Here is a 19,176-nt window from a genome sequence, read left to right on the forward strand (position 1 = left end):
TTAACAAATACTTTCTATTTTATAACTCAATAACTCAATAAGTTTTATATAGTTTTACACGAGTATTTCTTACAACTTAAACACAAAGAGTCATACTGCCAGATGTCTTTAATTTACTACAGCAGCTTTTGTTTATCAAGTAGAGATGTCCTGTTGAAATTACACGTTTTATTATATTAAGATATCTAAGGATTAAATGTGTAATTAAACTTTTTTACAATGAGAGACTTCCACTTAACATCCAGCCCACTTAGCATCAAAGTGGGCTGTATTTAGCCCACTATGTAAAATGAGTTTGATGTAGTGTTGCGCATGCATTTGGAGTGCAGTATTCCGAGGGCCACTGAATGCAGCACAGCAGAAAGCGGTTTTTCCCACCGCAGCACGAGCTGCTCCATCAACTGTATCGGCGAGAGTTGTGAAGCGAGTCGGTCACCGAAAACTTTGCACAAAGTGCGCCGTACATGTCTTCGTGCGGCGTTTAGGTGGATGCTGAGTGGATCTGACACGGCTGGTAAGTAAGTTTGTGTCACGGTGTCCTCAAACAGTCAACTCACGTTGAGTTTAGGTAACCTATGGTGAGTGTTTTGGTTGAGGGCGCGCGGCTTGTTTGTAAAGTTGGCTCGTAGCATCCGTGGTTCCCAAACTGATGGCCAGGAGTTCAGCATGTACCCAAATAAGCCCGTTAATAAAACTTGTTGCATTGTTTGAACCGAGTGCTAGAAATGAATGTAGGCTGACATTGTTTCACTTTTCTGTGTTAAAAATGGGCTTCTACTGGCTTCTAACGAGTAGAAGCAGCACGTGTGCTTTAATCTGCAGTGTTTTGTATGGATAACTTATTTATATCTAAAGTTAGCTTTGTGTTTTTTAATGTATTATTATTATTATTATTATTATTATTATTATTATTATTATTATTATTATTGATCTTTTACTTGAGGTGTGTGTCCTCTCACGTGTGTTATTTTTGAGTATGACAGGTGAGGTCACTGTTTACACCCCTAGGCAAAAGCGACCTCAACCTCAGTTGCATGTGATGATGCTTCATGTGAATCTGTTCCGCATTCAAATGAACGAGAAACAGGAAGGACACACATACATTTGAAAGTAAATAAATATGCAAGGATATATAAGGATAATAGTGCACACAACATGCCACAGTGAGAAATGCAAGCATATAGTGAGATACATACTTCTACATCAGTAGTGTGTGGTTTTGAGCTAATAAGTACATCTTTTTCTGGCCAGAGGAAAAAAAATCACCATGAAATTGAACTAGATGGATATTGACAGAACTGAACGTCACAGCGTTCGTAAAGAGGGGATGGTTTATTTTACAAATACAACTTTTTCCTCTTCCCACATTAATATGGTTTGTTTTTGTATATTTATTTAAGTTCCACCCAGTTTGTGTGTTTCGTCATCACATCATGGCACATGACTGGAGTTGGGGAACATGGTGTCTTGAGATAGAAATCTGAGAGAGACAAGAATGGTCTGGTTGGACTTGTTTTTAAAAAACTGGTGTTTACTTGTGCATCCTCCCATCCATAAACTCAGGCATGTACAGAGGAAGTAAAGTACAGAGATCCTTGCCTGACTCAGTCAGACCTGATATTAGCTGGTCTTTAACCTTCTACTTTCCTAAGTGCAAAGTCTGTTTGATCCTGCAGATGTGCATGTAGTATGTCTGGTGTGTCCATGCATGCTTGCATTCCAGGTTGCTCCTTCACCTAAAGCATGTGGTGCGGTGTCTGAGGCAAACTATTTACTCTGGATTGCTACATGCGAGGAAGGACCACTGGACCAGTTTTTGTTTTTCAACATATCATCATTAGTATGTGCACCTGTTCAACTGCCCCTTAGTGCAAATTACTTATCAGTCAATCACATAGCAGAGACTCTGTGCAATTAGGCCTGTAGACATTGTCAAGGCAACCTGCTGAAAGTATAATGAATCATGAGAATGATGGTTATTGATCTGAGTATTTTATAAAAAGGGGATCTACTGGGATTTCTCTGCACAACCATCTCTAGGATTTACAGAGAATGGTCTAAAAAAGAGAAAACATCCATGGAGTGGCAATTCTCTGAGCAAAAATTCCTTGTTGATGTCAGAGGTCAAAGGAGAATGGAATGACCAGACTGCCTTGACCTGACAGGGAGGCAGCAGTAACTCAAATAACCCCTCCTTACAGCCAAAGTATGCAGAAAAACGTCACTGATTGCTCAACATGCTAAACATTGAGGCAGATGGGCTACAGAAGCGGAAGACAACACCAGATGCTACTCCTGTCAGCTAAGTACAAGAAATCACACAGGCTTATCGAAACTGGACAATGGATGATTGGGAAAACGTTGCCGGGTGTGATGAGTTTTGATTTCTGCTGCTACATTCAGATGGTAAGGCCAGAATTTGGTATACATGACATGAACGTATCAATCCATCCTACCTTGTATCAACAGTTCAGACTACCGGGGGTGGTGTAGAAGTGCGGGGATGTGTTTTTGCCACATTTAAACTCTGCAGCCTACAAACTCTGCAGCCTACCTGAATATTTTTGCTGTTCATGTCCATCCCTTCTAATGGCTGCTTCCACCAGGATAACACATTACATGACTTGAAAGCTCAAATCATCTCAAACTGGTTTCTTGGAGAAGACAGTGAGTTCACTGTACTGAAATGGCCTTCACTGTCACCAGATCTCAATCCAAAAGAGCACCTTTGTGATATTGTGGAACGAGAGCTTGTCATCACAGATGTCGAACTAACAATTCTGCAGCAAATGGGTGACGTTATCATGTCAATATGGACCACAATCTTGCAGGAATGTTTCCTGCACCATCCTGAATCTGTGCTATGAAGAATTAAGTCAATTCTGAAGCCAAAAAAGGGGTCCAGTCCAGTACTGATAAAGTGTATATGAGTGTCTATGACTTATGCTGCACATTGGGTTACTTACAAACACTTTCTTTGCTTGTCTTTTGCTGGGAAATCACTCTCTTGCCTCTACAAACCATCACCATGCAGAGTTATTTCAGTGAAATACGCACAAACAGCTGGGGCCAGTGTATAAAGCATGTGTATGCTGCATGAAATAGACCAGCTTGTAATGGGGCATACGTGAGGCTGACCAGCCGGTCGACCGGTCCGGGCCAAGAACATTGGAAAACAGCCGACTCCGGTCCCTGGCCGGTCGATCGTTCCACCTCTAATACAGACAAAAGGTGCTGGCATAGCAGACGTGAAACGCCTCCAAACCAGTGCACCACTTGCATGTTAAACACAGATTGGAATTAAATCGATCTGTCCCATATAACCCATGTCTGATCTCACTATTTGAATCAGAATGAGCCCAATGTCTGATTCAGATATCTGCTCTTGGTGGAGAAACTCCAGCTCCATGTGTCACTACGCCAAACTCACAAATGCCATACCGGACTATTAATGCTTGCTGTGTGCCAGTAGGGCTGGGCCACTGGATGATGAGGCTCACAGTCCTCAAAATGTTGAGCTCAACCATGGGGCTGAAGATTTGTAAACGCTGCTTTATTCGATGTGTCACTAAGCTTATGTCATTTGTTCGGTCTTGTCTAGTGAAACCAATACAACCAGTCCAGATCCTATGCAACAGGTCTGAGTGTTAAACCAGTTTTCCATTAACTCAGATTGTCAGGTTTGAACTTACCTTGATTTGGGCTTGTCTTGACAACAACTGGGAATTAACTAATTATCTGCACAGAATAAATACTTTACAGAGATCCTGACTGGTGCTGTCGCTAAAGCATATGTTTTCTCACACAGTTATTGGCCTTTTCCCAAAAACTTTATGTGCTTTGGAGAAAAAAAGCAGATTACAGGGAGGAGACTTCACAGATGAAGTTCATTTGATTTTAAGTCAGAAGCACGTTGATGTTGTTGTACAGAGAACACAAGGCTATAGTGAAAGTTTTGTAGCATATGCAAAGCGCTGTATGGCCACGGTGGTACATTTGTCATGCCACCACAGCGCTCTTTGTGTTGCTGCTGATACACGCGCGCAGAAACACACACATATTTACAAAGCAATCCCACTTCTGAGTCATCTTTTATTGTGCCATTGTTTACGAGCACACGCTCACGCCAGATCTACACTAGTGTGCGTGGGCTCATCCACCGTGACAACACTCTTGGAAGCAGCCCTCTAACCGTTGGACACACAACCAGATATATGCACACACATGCACTCACACAGCACCTTTTTCTCTTTCTGCAGTTTCCACTGGCGTCTCTCTCTGCCCTGCCCTCTAATCAAAGCCATATGTTCTCCAGATCCTTTGCATGAAAAGTCTGTTCTGTTCTCAGTGAAACCAGCCACTTGCTTACTGACAGACGGAGTCACTGTAAAATTTAAATTAACCTGCGAAAGACTACAAACTTGAATTTCTGTTTCGCTCTTTGGGCACTATCTAGGTCAATTTGACAGCAATATATTTTAATGACGGGAAGGTTCACACTTTAATCCATAATCCAATTCATATTCCTGTTTCTCAAGCACTTGTCTGCTTGTTTATAAGCTGATCTGGTGGATGGGTTTTAGTCCAATCTCAAAGAATCAAAGAAATTCCGTTCTTTAGCTTTGATTGTTCATGACGGATTCGGTGTACGTAGGTTTCCTCTTCGGATGAATCTGAAACCTTCCCACTTTCGCTCATTAAAGTCATCGTAACCATAACCTGCGCTCTTGTTATATAAACACCCATCAGAATCTGGACTGTGATTCATTTTAGGTCCCAAATGTTTAACAGTAGTTGATTTGAATGATTGTTGATACACGCCTTAAATTACTGTAATGAAGGGAGATCGTATCCTGTTATTCTGGTTATGGATAAACTGCAGTGTATTGTTATTTACAGGCCAAGTGGAAATCAATTTCAAATTTCTGATCCAAATTTGGCAAAGTTCTGCCTGCCTGGTATGGGTCAGTTCCCTTTCTTTACATTTTTTAAAGATAAAATTGTGTAATATCGTAATGTTTTAGCAGCAGAAGCACTATAGAAGATTTTTCTTTTGATTACCTTCGGGCATTAGCATGGTTGTAACACAACCTTTTTCGGGGTGGAACCGGAACCACGTCATCTTATGGATGAATGCCTATTTCTTGAGCCAGATCAGTACTTCTCTGCCCAAAATGCAAAGAAAAACCCACAACAACAAAAAAACCGACCCACAAATAAAGATGTCTTGCACATGTTGTAAATAGAAACATTCATTCTTTATTTGTCAGACGTGGTTTCTGTTACATTGTGAAATGCATTTTTTTTTTTAATCTTCCCACCAACTCCGACCTTCTTTTCTTCTTTCATTTTTCAACTGTGAAAACCTTTAAGGAATGTGATTCTATTGTATTCGCTGTAGTCATATGATGCATCTTTTCTTCTCCAGCCCCATGTTAGAGAGAAGGAGGGGTGTTCTTTGTCCCAAAGAGTGCAAACTGCAGGAGGAGTTTCTGTTACTGGATCTTGCACTTGGCTGTATAGCACAGTTTGAATTTCCAGCACAGCTCCACATCATTATTAAACATTTGCTTGAACTTATATAGTCTAAAGTATGTCCTGAATTCTTCAAAAGTAAGTGATTTCATGATTCTGTTGGTTTCCAGAAGACTCTTTTTAACTTTCCCATTATGGCACCTCAACCTTGTGTTTCTTGTTCTTTTTCTTTACAGTTCTCTTGGCATCAGCGAGGTATTTGTGACTAAAGAAATAATCTGCTTGAAACCTGGATTTTTACTGTGTACAGTTGGGTGATGCGTCATCCTTTTGTACTCTTGTGACATCCTTTTTCTTTTTTCTGCGACCACCCCCCGCCCTGCACAACAGAGGAGGGGATTCCTTCTCTCCTTGGCCTACTCTTTGTGCTGTTGGAATGCTAAAGATCCAATGTTAAACCTCCCTGGGCAGTATTTAGCAGAGTATTTTAGAGGCTCAGGAGGATAAGTGGCATTTCAGGTCTGTTTGAATGTAGATCTCGTTTTATGTTCAAACTTCTTCAGTTCCATTTTCTCTGATTGTCCTTTTCCCAATTACTAAGCAATATTAAAGTTTGTCTAAAAAGTAATCGTATAGTAGTAATCAAGTGTAAAGAGCTTTTTTTCTTTTCTTTTTTTTTGTAAACCACTACCCACTCTGTGACTTTCTACCTCACTGATTGGCATTTGCATTCCTGTGCTCCATGTAAGGGTGAATCTAATCACATCCTGGGCTGTGAGTCATCGTGTGGATGAGTTGTGAAATAATCCCTCCTGAATGAAAATTACAAAAAAAAAAGGCTTTTATGCAACACTCAAGCCCTCTCTTGAGGGGATTCACATAGAGTGATTGAGGCCAGAGATTCAGAGGCTGTTCTACCTCCTGAGACAAACTCATTTAGCTAAATTGCAGCTCCTTTTGTTTAATATGTATGAAACAAAGAGTTGTTACACAAAAGGAGCATTAGTGTTCAAATCCACAATTTTGATTGGTGGAATGTCTTCAGTTAAGAAAGTTGCTTACTTTGAAATGTCAAATTTCAATTATGGCATTAAGCTAACATAGCAGTATATAGTGACACATGATTCATACTTCTTCAATCTAAAATCTATCCAATTGTCATTATATTTCTAACTCTGAATCCAATATCAGGCCATTGGCTTTTTTCTAAATAATTTATCTGGCCATTAATCAACTGTAACTTTAGATCTCAAGGAAATGTATTTCACATTTCATTTAATATCACCTAACCTGTTTAACTGCTTCTGTCTTCAACACATATGTTCCGAGTATGAAAGTAGCTTTGTATAACTTGCAGTTCAAAATAATCCTTATGTGCTTAAGTTGTAGCCCCTCATCTAGTGCCCGAAATAAGCTGCTTTAGCTACGTCACGCACTCCTATGGCCAGCATTTGTTCTGATTGGATTGGCTTTGCATGCAGAAGGTTTGACCAGCTGGTTGGCAGACAAACTTGTCTGTCATATTTAAGATTTTCACTCAAACTGACGTCGCACAAGGCCATGTTTAGAAAGGAGAACAACCTAAAACTTTCAAAGAATTTCATACTCATATATATGGATAGATGAATGGATATGCCAGAAAGTAAGGAGAAGAATAATAGGTCTCCTTTGACTGGTTGATATGAGAAGTGCCTTTAAAATGGTAATACAATAATTTGACATAAATCTTTTAACTTCATTTTTTAAAGTAAATGGGTCTCAATTTTGTACCACGTGGAAAAAAAACTTTAGTACTATGTATCAATGTTCCAGATAAGTTTACAGAATAATGTGGACTAGAGACATACTATTTTTTTGATATATCTAGTAATGTTAAGATCTACAGAACCATTTTAGTGACAGCAAGAGGAAGGAGTCCTGTGATGGATGTCATGGCCAAAACAGAGCGCTGATCTCAACATGTCTGTTTGGGATTCTACAAAGACACAGAAGAAGAGGCTAAATTCCGAAAAGCTGTTGTGGAAGACTGGGTTGGGAAAATCCAGCTGCTAAATATCTACAAATCGTGTGCAACTGTTAAACTCTGTGCCAGAGTGTACTTAAAATTTTTTTTTCTATTGACTAAATTTTTAATTCTAAGTTGATTGATAAGCAAAAGCTATCCGTGGCTGTGTTTTTGACAATTACTCGATATTTCATGCACTCCGCTTTGTAAGCCAGACTGTTGAGATAAACGAGGGAACAGCCAACGCACATAAAAACACATACTCAGCTCTTTGTCAACCATCTGACTGTGATTAGACCAGTTTTTTTTTTTTTCAGGACTTTCAGAGGTGCTGAGATCATACCCTTTTGCTTTCATCACCATGTGTTGCACTTTATTGCAGCATGGGAAATAATGAATCCTATTGCATAGAGTTGTATATAGAAAGAAACCTTCAGCCTTTGCACTGTTGTGGTTGATGTTCACAAGTTTTCCTTGGGTCGTGTTAACAAATGCGAGCTTTCAATAACTGCAAGAGTTCATTCAATTGTTGAACTTCTTACTTTATTGTTTGTCATCATGTCTAAAACTGTAAATATTCGGTATTGGTTTCTGGGAGCCTTATGGCACTAAGAAAACTTCAGGATGTGACTTTAGGTTGAGAAACAGGCCCACTTTGTTTTTTATTCTACAAAGATTAATGTCCTAATGAATATACTGTAGGCATAGAAGTAGTTTCACTTTAGAGATAAGAAGTGATCATCATTTATCTCCCCCCCCCCCCCCCAAAAAAAAAACAAAAAAACAACCCCAAAACAAAACACTGACATATAGCACACACCTCTTGACAGAAGAAGCCATTCACAAATATTTCACAATGAGGAAACTCTGTGCCGCTGCCAGCTTTTACGTTGTGTCATTCACTTGGATGTGAAAGCAAAACTTCTGGGAACCATGCTCAGACTCAAGAAAACATTTTTGATTGGCTGCTGAACTTGGTGTTTAAAGGCCATCTCTCATGTCATTTGTTGTTACACTCTCGCTCTGTTTAACACTCACACACTTGCTCTCTTGCATTGATCTGGTCTCTGTCTCTCTCTCTCTTTCCGATAGACAGCAAGCGGGAATCCTGAATCACCTGGTAAATCGGGAGAATTAGAACGCAGAAAGCACCCAGAGCCACGTATCTAACTTTAAATGTAAGTATTGCCTCATTATAATTCCAATCAAATGCTGTAATCTTAGCTTTTTTCTTCTTTTTTTAAGTTAAATGAGAAGCTTGGTATGAGGATTGCTGGAAAATATTTTAATAACAAGTGAAGTAGAAGTGATTGAGTGCTTTCTTGGTCAGTGCACTTGTCACAGTATGTGACCTGATTTCCAGCGCGGGTGTGTCTGCGCTTTTAGCTCTAGGCTGAGATTTAGGCTGGATGAGGCATTTACTCTCCCAGCCAGGGTCACAGTTCAGTTGATAACGAGAGCTACTTTAAACAGTGTGTGTTTATGTGTGTGTTTGAGTGCACGGTTGTTTTTTTACCCTCACTTTCTGCGGAGATTTTGTCTGTTTAACAGCCATTTCTAGTCTGTAAATCTCACCTTTCTTGAACGCATAGGAACAATTTAGTTGTTGTATAAGTCATGAGTTGAATGCCAAATCTCACTTTGTTTGCACACAGATCCATTTTAAGCAACCGCTGTGTGGAAATGCTATCCTGTTGCTAATTTCAGAGTGATTTGATGGCAACAACAGCTGTCTATCATGCACATGGCTCAGGATTTAAAGCTACAGCGTGCAGGTTTTTGCCTTGAGTAATCGAAGTGTTATCCCAGCACTGCCCTCATGACACATATTTGGACAGGTTCATGCCCTAACATGTGTCACAGTTTAGATATAAGACAGTTTGTTCATACACTTACATTAAGCAGCAGATGATGAACACGTGGTTTCTATTTATGATACTAGTGCTTTCTATATTTTTGAAGATGTCTTCTGCATATTTAATTTCTCCGCTCTTCCATTTTTCATTTTTTTTGTGTTGTTTTGATTACTGTCATTGTCATGACTTGCTGTAGAGTTTGTTAACCCACACCCAAGTTCAATAGCAGGTGCTCTACACATCATACAGGCAAAACTTGATTAGGGATTTAGAGCAGTTGTGAATAGAGGCAGGCACACACAGGTTTGCAGGAATATTTAGTAATATTGTGTTATAATTAACACTTTTTGTAGTCATTATTTAGAAAATGCAATGTGAAACATTTCATTTGAGTTCATATCTAGCAGGAGTGACCACGTTACAACAGATACTGTAGCGGGAACTACTCTGGCAGGTGACTAATGTTGCACATTTTATAAACTTTTGATGTGTCTGGTTAAACCCGTTGGTTAACTGTGACGCATATAGGTTCGAGAGATTCTCATTGGCGCAGACTGCCATAACGATCTTTGTCAAAGTAATAAAAATAATCGTATCTAGTACCATGACAACTTGCTGCTAGTGATAGTAATATCAGCTTTTGGGGGTTGAATTGGATTTTCTTAGCCTAAACATACAGTAGCTGAGGCTTTTCTGGAAAATATTACACAAGTGAGGTGAAAATTTGTCTCCTCTCATCGCCATGTCAGTAGAGCAAATGTCAAAGACTGCTCCAGGCAGTTTGTGTCCATGTGTTGGAGTTTCGGTTAATAAGCACAATATTAACATTATTTGCTAGGATTCATTAAATTATTATATTATATAAAGCATGTTTGTCTTTTCAGAAGCTGCTATATTATAGTGTTAAAATATTTTTAAAAAAAGTACTTTTATATTTAAGTTCTGTCGATATTTACAAAGAGAGCACAATGACAAGATTGCATGTGGGCACTATGTGTTTTACTGCAAATTGCTCGAATAGTTTATAGGGAAAAATTAATTTTTCTTAATTTTTGCACTTGATATTGAAATGAACAGACCGTACCCATGTTTAGAAAACAGAATAACTTTTGTAAATGATCTGTAAAAACTAACCACACCTCTAAGCACTATTTGAGGATTGTGCTCACACGGTATTTTTACCTGTTGAGTAAATCTGTCTCTAAATGTAAACTGTAAAGTCTACTTATTTTAAAATTGTATTTAGGGAATCCTGCGTCTTGGCATATCCTGGTAGCTAGTTTTTATTCTTTTAAAATGTTCTCTGCAGCACTGATAAGAGTAATGCCGTGTCATTGGTGCACTGTCTGTTTCGTTTGTGTGAAATCTGTTTGGTATTGAGTAAAGCGAGGAAAAATCAAGCAGTGCCTTCTGTAACTGTGGCTTCTTTAAAGGTTATAAGATTTCCCGTATTCAGTTATCAAATCAGTCCGATCAAAAAAGCAACTGTTAAGCTGCAAAGCAGCAGTTGTGGTATGGTGGTTAGATATCACTGCAGCTTATGAACGGAGCACTTGTCCTTTTTCATCCCTTTGGCCAAAGTTCTGTTTGATTGAAAGTAGCATGGAGCTTTGAAAAGACATGAAACACATTCACCTTGATATGTGTTTGTATCAGTAGTCCTTTTTCTCTCCCGCAAACTCACACTCTAAATGTCTTGCTGGTCCACCCTCTCTGTGTCGGTCCCACATTCCTGCTGAGGCCCACACATTTTGGCAGGGAATAAAGGGCTGTGGTCACTCTAATTGTGAGGCTTTGGACGCTAGTTTTTGGATTTATTCATTGCTGGCCACCATGACGATACCATACACCACACGATTAGTATGTGTACATGTTGTGGTTGACTATATCTGTTAAGGATATATTTCATAGTAACATGGTTCATAAATGTTCTCACTTTATTGCAACTGTGCTAGCAAAAAAAGTGAAATGAATTTTTCTTTATGTCACTTTAGAGAAATCCAAGAGTCCTGATTTATTGAACAATGTTTTGTGATTATTGCTAGCCATAAAATGAATTGTTCATGAACACAACTATGTGCATTGCACAAGTGCTATACCTTAAGAGATGAAGATAAACTGTTTTATTGCCATTGCTTCAGCTGGGTTGATGAGTGTAAAATGAGTCTTCCCACAGTTCATGCTGTTTGTACAACCAGAGTTTCAACAAAGTTATAAATCCATGCAAAACCATAATGCAACAATTTGTATATTTCGCAAAACCATTTTTTCAAATTCACAATAGAACACTGAAAATTTATCAGATGTTATAAATTTATTATTATTTTGTGTTTGATGGGATCAGCATGTCTCAAAAAAGTTGGGATGGGAGCAACAGAAGGCTGGAATAGTAAGTGGTACGAAGAAGAAACAGCTGGGGGAACATTTTACAACTAATTTGGTTAATTGGCAACAGATTGTTAACATAATTGGATATAAAATGATGGGTGTGTTAGAGAGGCACAGTTTCAGAAGTAAAGATGAGCAGAAGTTCATCACAGTTTCAGAATAACGTTCTTTAATATAAAATTGTGAAGACTTTGAACATCTCATCAAGTGCAGTGCATGATATAATCGTACAAACTGGAGAAATCTCTGTGCGCAAGGAGCAAGGGTGAAAATCGGTACTGGATGCCTGCGATCTTCAGGCCCTCCGGTGGCACTGCAGTAAAAACAGGCATGATTGTCTCGTGGAAATCACTGCATGGTTTCAGGAACACTTTCAAGAAACTATTGCCTGGGAGCACAGTTTACCATGCCAACAACAAATGCAGGTTAAAGCTCGGTCCCGCAGAGAGGAAGCCATATGTGAGCACGATACCCAGAAGCCACTGGTTCTCTGGGACAAAGCTCATTTAAAAAGGACTGAAGCGAAGTTTAAAACTGTTCTGTGGTCGAAATTTAAAGAGAGACGACATCAGAACTTTTTCAGATTTAGGGTTGTAGTCATTTACTTTACTCATTTAGTTCTTAAAGCTGATGTGATGAAGAAAAGAGACACAGAAGAAAACTCTAAAAACTGCCTTAATTTGGATTTGCTGATGATATGTTTTTCAGTTTTGGTTTGTCTCCTTATCCTTTGCTTCTATTTGTTTTAACCTTGCTAGCTGTCCAAACTTGTCTTATCTGAATGTGTTTTAATGGCATAAAAGTTGACAATATTATCTCCTTTTTTTATGTGTCTGTGTTCTCATTGTTTCTCAATCCCAGGGCCTAACGAGTGGTTAGTTATGTCGCAGATACGCGTCCAGGTTGAGACAGACCCCGCACCCACAGGGACACACGTGGCCTTGTAAGCTGTGGCGGCGACCGTATTATCAAGGAAATTCCTGAGTCCTCCAGGGTCACCTATCTGCTGGCTTCTCTATCTGCTGGTTTGTACAGCTGTACAAGCTTCTGTTTCCACAACACTCATACACAGAGCACGCTCAGCACTGATGTGGCGTCTTAGTCACTCAAGAGGTCAGCAGAAGCTGAAGCTATCATTTCCTACAGCAAAGGCCTGTGCCTATGGTGGAGCATAAAAATGAGGTGTGGGCTTAATGCAACACATGCTTTAAAATAGAATTGATCTTTGTGATTAAAGATTAATGATGACATAATTGATGCAACATAAATATTATGTAAACAAGCGGGTTATTGTGGCTAAAGCACAAGCTATCTGTCTTGATCTGGGCTTGGTAATACTGTTTATCTAAAGCAGCTGAGTTGGTAAACATGAAAAAGCCATAACTTCAAATAATTTATGACGTGAATTATTTTATGACCCCAGCAAATTTCATTTCCTCTTTCTGCTCTTTCAGTTACTTCGTGACTTACTGAATCACGAATTACATTGGAAGGTTCCAAAGAATCTCAGAGGTTTTACAGGAATTTGTTTGACTTCTATTGCAGATTTTCTCTATAGGATTTCAGGAATTTGTGAGCAGTAGTGGTTGTAATAATTCCTGTAGATGTCTTGTTTTGATCTTTGAAGAGTGCAAAATGCAAAGATACAGGAAAAACAGGAATTGTAAACCATACGAATAGTTGTCCGTCAAATCCACTTATCCTTACAGCTCTAACAGAGGTGTAACCACTTTCAGAAAAAAAAACCTTAAAACCAAACCGAACCAGAAACCAGCTTCAGCATTTCTTCTACATTCTGTCATCATCAGTAAAGTGTTTCTTCTTTTCCAAGCCGCAGGGAGACAAAAGGACAAAGCAGGACACCGCAGGCAGACGTGATGGCCACTGAAGGAACCCAGACACAGGCTGGGCCCGCGGTACTGGCAAAGTCTGCTTCGCCTCTGTCCGCTGGGAGCAGACCCAGCAGAGAAGCCAAACATGCAAATAATGGGCAGGAAGTGTGGCGAGACGCTGACCAAATGTGTCAATCAAAACAGTTGAGCGGCCCTTCTCTCCCCTTGTGTAGGAAGTCATCGTGTGACAGTGGGGAAGGCGCTGTTTTGGACAAAAAATATAAGTGCCCCGATTACAGCTCAGAAGTCATAAGCACTAAAGAGAAACCTTATCCAGAGCTCTCCACTGGCAAGAAACTTGAAGAAATGATTCCAGTACTTAGGAAAGGTTCAGAGGAATCTCTGAGCCAGCTGGATACCACTGGAGACAGTGTGGATGCAGGCACTAACAGAACTGGCAGCACCCACTGCTCCTGTACCCAGTCTAGCCCTTGTACCAATGCGAACACCTACTGTTGCCACAGCTCTAGGTCCAGTCCAAGCCTTGGCTCCAGCCCTGTTCACAGTCCTTGCCTCAGCTGCAGGTCCTCTGGCCCCAAATACAGACACATCCGCCGCGGCAGCCTCCCTGTGTCTATGCTGGCTTTCCACAAGGTAATTAAGCAAATGGTGCTAACCCTGTTTTATAGCATTTTTAAGATAAGCAAAGCAACCCTCACTGTCCCATAAATGTAAAGCTTTACTCCATGTAATAGCTCACTCAAGACACTGCTGTGTTTTGTTCTCTTGTTATATGCTTCTAGACATCGCCCTACCTCTCATCCCAGGGCAGTTCCTCAAGCGAACCGAGCTCTTTGACATCATCTCCATCTAGTTCTCCTCTTCCCGTCCACCGCAAGCGTCACCAAAACGGCCACATCCATCTGCACTGCCTCAAAGATGGGTACTCAAGTTTAGAGAGGCTCAACCGAAGGCCCCGGGTTAACAAATGCTCTTTGGAGAAACTTTTCCTTCGAAGGTCTTCTCTTGAAACCATGTTGTCGACCCCTGTTCACAATGAAAGGTTACCTACAGAAGAGACGAGGGACTGCAGCCAGGATCACAGCAGTGATGAGGGAGAAGTAGAAGCACATTCGGATAATGTGGATAATGATTTTATTCGGAATCGTAAAGAGCGCTCAACTGTCCTGGTGAGGCGGTTCTGCAAGAATAATCAGAAGGCATGTGTTTAAATTGATTAACATCATCATTTTTAATCAATTAATTAATCAGTGTTTTTTCCGCTTTATTTTAAGGCTTTAGAAGTAATCTCAACTGCCTCTCTTTTCCATAAGGTGACCAAGTCGGTGTGTACTGGCACCAGAGCGATTGTCAGGACACTGCCGTCGGGACTCATCTCAGAAGATGTCTGGGCCGTGGTTGTTCACTACAGATGTTGGACTCCCAGTAAGGAGGATACATGGCTAACCGTAAAGCGGGGCATGGGAGAAGACTTCAGAAGATGCAAAGAGATGCTGCGCTTTGCTGGACTTAAACTACATCAGGTAAGAGAGTGAATACATGCAGATAATGGAAGAAGGCATTGCTGTTAAAGCTGTTCGAGGACAACAGTGCTCTGTATTTATCCTGTCATGGGTTGTTTATCTTTCACACCCACGCTACTGTTAAAATGCTTCCATTAAGACATAACTGTAGCAGTGCACCCTAAAGGGATTTCAGACACTGCTTTGCTACCAGCCGTTCTTTTAAATAATTGGTCTAAGCCTAGGGTTATTAAGATTGCTTTTTTTTTTTTTACGCGTTCAGCAAATGTGCTGTTCAGTCTCTAGTAGCAGAGCGTGATATATTGGTGTCCAATATATTGTTGTCACATAGGCAAGCTAATTAACTGGACCATGAAGGCCACCCAAAACCCCGGGCAGCTTTTGCACGTCTGTTCTTGTCTTGTTCTCTGCACTGCTGCCTTTTCACACCGCTGGGACTGATCAGGTCCTCACTCGCACAGAGCAGAGACCACATGGCAAAGCTCTATCTTATTCAAGCCCTCCACATTTTGCTAAAAGTATAAACCTACATATAAATCTGCAGAAATCTATTCCATCATTGATCCACTGGACCAATGCTGGTGCATCTATGCTTTGTGGGTTTATGTGTGGTTTGCTTTTCAAACTCAGCTACCGTGGGGAATAAAACAAAAAAAACAAATCTTAACACTTAATAGCTGTCGTGGCACAAGAGTGTTTATGATTGATTGTTTCATCGGAGGAAAAATTGTTCTTGGTTTATTGGTGTTTTTTTTTTTTCTGTTTGCATTGAAATTGCTGCCTGCAAAATATGAAAGATGAAAGATTTTTTCAAGGAATATGTAAATAGACTAACAGAGACATACTCTAAAACACACGGCAAAGCGTGCACACACTGGCTCTTTTGTTCGGGGTAGGCCCCTACTGCGGAAAAATGATTTATTCTCTGTTGGTTCTGCTCCCCTTATTACTGACAGACTGAATGACTGAGCCTTCTGTGTGTGTGTGTGTGTGTGTGTGTGTGTGTGTGTGTGTGTGTGTGTGTGTGTGCGTGTGTGTGTGTGTGTGTGTGTGTGTGTGTGTGTGTGTGTGTGTGTGCGTGCGCACCCGAGTGAGTTTAAATGGACTGAGCAGGATTGGCATCTGCGTTAAAGTTACAGGCATGGAAATTGGAGAGAGGGCGAGCGAGCAAGACGTGGTGAGACAGTTAGAAAGTGGTGGAAGACGAAGGAAAGGAGACTGAGCCCAACAGAGAGAGAGAAAGCGAAAGAGCGATCCAGGACACACTACTGTTTTTTTGTTTTTTTTAAAAAAAAATCAAGTTTCCAAGCAAGAGAGTGTTTTACACACATAAAAACCTCTCGCAGGAGCTGTTCAACTTTAGCAACCTTTGCAGGGAAAACGGCGAAAACTAGCTGGCAGTAGTTTCAGTAGATAAATAAGCCATACTTTCCAGCCTTAGAGGTGCACATATTTTGTAGGGACTGAGAATCAGCAGCATTACGCATGCTTTCCTGTTGTTTTTTGTTATCTTATTCCTCCTTTTCCTGTAAAAACTTGAAACACATGGAGACTGAACGATACAGTGCAACCACTAAATTGCACAAGACTGAATGGCCAGAATTTCAGCAGTGTCACTTCAGATATTATGATTCCTAGTTAAGTGGAAAAGAAAGGCTTTAGGGGCTGGGGTTTAGTTTGCATCTAATGAATGTGATAACCAGAACTCTCGCCACCATTTAGATCGCTTAATTCAAATCAGATCCTGAAGCTGCAGGCGTGCCCGTGCAGGAACATGAATGTGTATCTGCATGTGACTTTGATTTTTAAATTTTTTTTTTTTTAATGTGTTACATTTTTACGATAGAATTTTGAAATGTGCATTGTTATACGTGGGCGCCTAATTTTGATTTTTTTTTCCTTCCTTTTTTTCCCTCAACAGAGCCAAATACTGTCTAAAGTTTCTCACGTGTGGCGGGCGCTTATGCACTGATGCCATTAAAACACACATAGTTCCACTCATGTGCGTGCTGCAGCGTGGTTTCTGACTTTTGCCAAAGAGTTTTTATGAATCCTTTGTGGTTGCAGAATTATGGCTTAGGTAGTCTACGGAGAGCTGCTTTAATAATGAGCCTATTGAAAACTGGGGAGCTGCCAGTAGTTCCCTTGTCAATACACCAGCTGAGTTCCTCCAGTGAAGGGTCAAGAGAGAAACTCTGACAACACCAAGCACCGAGGAATAAGTTGTCATCAAGATCATAAAAGAATTGGAGAAGGAACGCATCCATTTACCAAATTATACAGCGAGACATAGATGCAAGGATCCCCAAATCATGAATTTTCTGCTTACTTACTGGCTGATACACAGCAGATAGTCACAACAGGCTTTTTATTATACAACAGTGTGTTTCTTTCAGGTAGCCGGTCATAATGTTACGGGCATTTTAAGTGATTGCATAATTTTTAACAAGATTCGCACAAATTTGTTGACGCAAACCCTCAAACATTTACGGTCCGCTATGGTGCCAAGCCCCCGTGCACACAAACACACCTCTAAGCAAATCAGACTTTATAGCGCGCGGGCCTCCTGCATGTGGTGTTCCTCCTGACTCTGCAGTAATCATGTTGAGGAGTTTTCTGGAGGTATCCTGTGGGTTCGTGTGTTTATTGCCTCAGCTAATCAAGCAAGCCAAAGAACACAGGATTATGTGAAGGAGGGACAGGAGCAGGGCAGCGAAAGAGAGTAAAGGAGAGTTGGGTAGGAGAGAAAGAGAAGGAGAAGATGAAACTTTAACAGTGGAAAAAGAGGAAAATTTACTATGGAAGAAAAGTGAGAAACCTCATGGTGGTGGTGGGAAGAGGAAGTCAAAACAGCTATTAACCCAAGACAAAGCTGTGAACCTGAATGGTTTTTATGTGCTGTAATTAATGAGCCTAAGCAAACTATGCATTGTCATGATTATAAACTGTGGCCTAAACTACTTGCAGTACAAGCTGTACATATATGTTATAAAATATTTAAGATCTTAAACTATTATTTCTCTGATCAGAGTTTGCTTTTCTGACATCTGCATTTGTGCACTTGCCTAAATACAGCCCTCAAAACCAAACGGAGCTCTTTAGGATCATACTGCAGCTACTATGTCTAGTGGTTTTGCACCTTTATTTTTCAAAAAAGGTTCCTCCGCATCCCAATTTCTTTATAAAATGCAAAAATCCTTATCAGAGTTTAACTATAATTGGCAATCTTCCTGTTGAACTGTGTTCATGCTCTCTGTGATTCAGTCTTTGGAAATGAAATTGCCAAAAGTATCAAGGAAGTGTAACATAAGGGGAAGGGGAGTGTCTCAGTATGTTATGCGAGTGAAAGCACTCATACACGTACCTGGCATGAGGATCAAATGGTCTCTGAAGGAAACATTTTATGTTTGCCTTTGTGGAGTCTACCAATTAGAGCCCTGCTGAGTCCCTTTATTAAATTGCAATGATGTCAGGAAAAGTGGTAAGTGACCATTAAAAACCTTTAACATGAGCTGTATGGGCTAAGTGGTTATAGGGCTGGGAGATGGATGCTTATAAATATATCTTCTACCCATTACTGAGGATGCAAGTAGTTTTTAGGAGCATGAATACATTGTTCTCTCTGGGGATGTTCTGTGCTTTCCTATTTCCTCAGTGTGTCTTGTCATAAGTAGATCTACAGCCAATATGTTTCCATTTCCAGGAATATCTGTGGTGGGAAAATAGATTTTAAATGCCTTGTGCTGTCTATCAAAAACTGCTGTCACTGATCCTTGCTGAACAAGGCATCTTTAAATTCAGTACCATGGATCAGCTGCTAACAGGAGGCTGTCATTAAAATGTAATCAGCTCACTTATGTAATCATGATAATGTGATGTGTTGTTAGTCACGTTCCCTTTTTTATGCTGCATCTCTAAAAAGTAATATTTTTTTTCATGATTTTGGTTTGGAGAACAACCTTTAACACTATAGTGTGTGCTCAACATCTCTCCCAACATCAGCTGGATTAAAGTCCACCCCTTGACCCCCTTCTAGCTGCACCTCTGTGCAACCCCATGTGGATAAGCAGTTTAAT

At 40.2% G+C, this 19,176-nt stretch overlaps 1 protein-coding gene across 6 annotated transcripts in view; it reads left to right on the plus strand.

Annotated features, from left to right (window-relative positions):
* The first annotated feature begins 347 nt into the window (after positions 1–347).
* Positions 348–19,176, plus strand: part of plce1 (phospholipase C, epsilon 1) — a 76,666-nt gene continuing 57,837 nt past the window's right edge. For 4 of the 6 annotated variants that reach the window (XM_042223306.1, XM_042223308.1, XM_005928141.3 and 1 more), the window contains exons 1-6: positions 348–514; positions 8,573–8,658; positions 12,586–12,906; positions 13,556–14,210; positions 14,360–14,776; positions 14,891–15,100. In XM_042223306.1, coding sequence (XP_042079240.1) covers positions 12,902–12,906; positions 13,556–14,210; positions 14,360–14,776; positions 14,891–15,100 — 1,287 coding nt within the window. In that variant the 5' untranslated portion in view covers positions 348–514; positions 8,573–8,658; positions 12,586–12,901. The remainder of the gene's footprint in view (positions 515–8,572; positions 8,659–12,585; positions 12,907–13,555; positions 14,211–14,359; positions 14,777–14,890; positions 15,101–19,176) is intronic. The other 2 variants (XM_042223307.1, XM_042223309.1) reach the window with 2 other exon arrangements.

Source organism: Haplochromis burtoni, unplaced genomic scaffold (genome assembly GCF_018398535.1).
Source record: "Haplochromis burtoni strain Fernald_Lab_line unplaced genomic scaffold, NCSU_Asbu1 Contig_108, whole genome shotgun sequence".
Lineage (NCBI taxonomy): Eukaryota > Metazoa > Chordata > Actinopteri > Cichliformes > Cichlidae > Haplochromis > Haplochromis burtoni.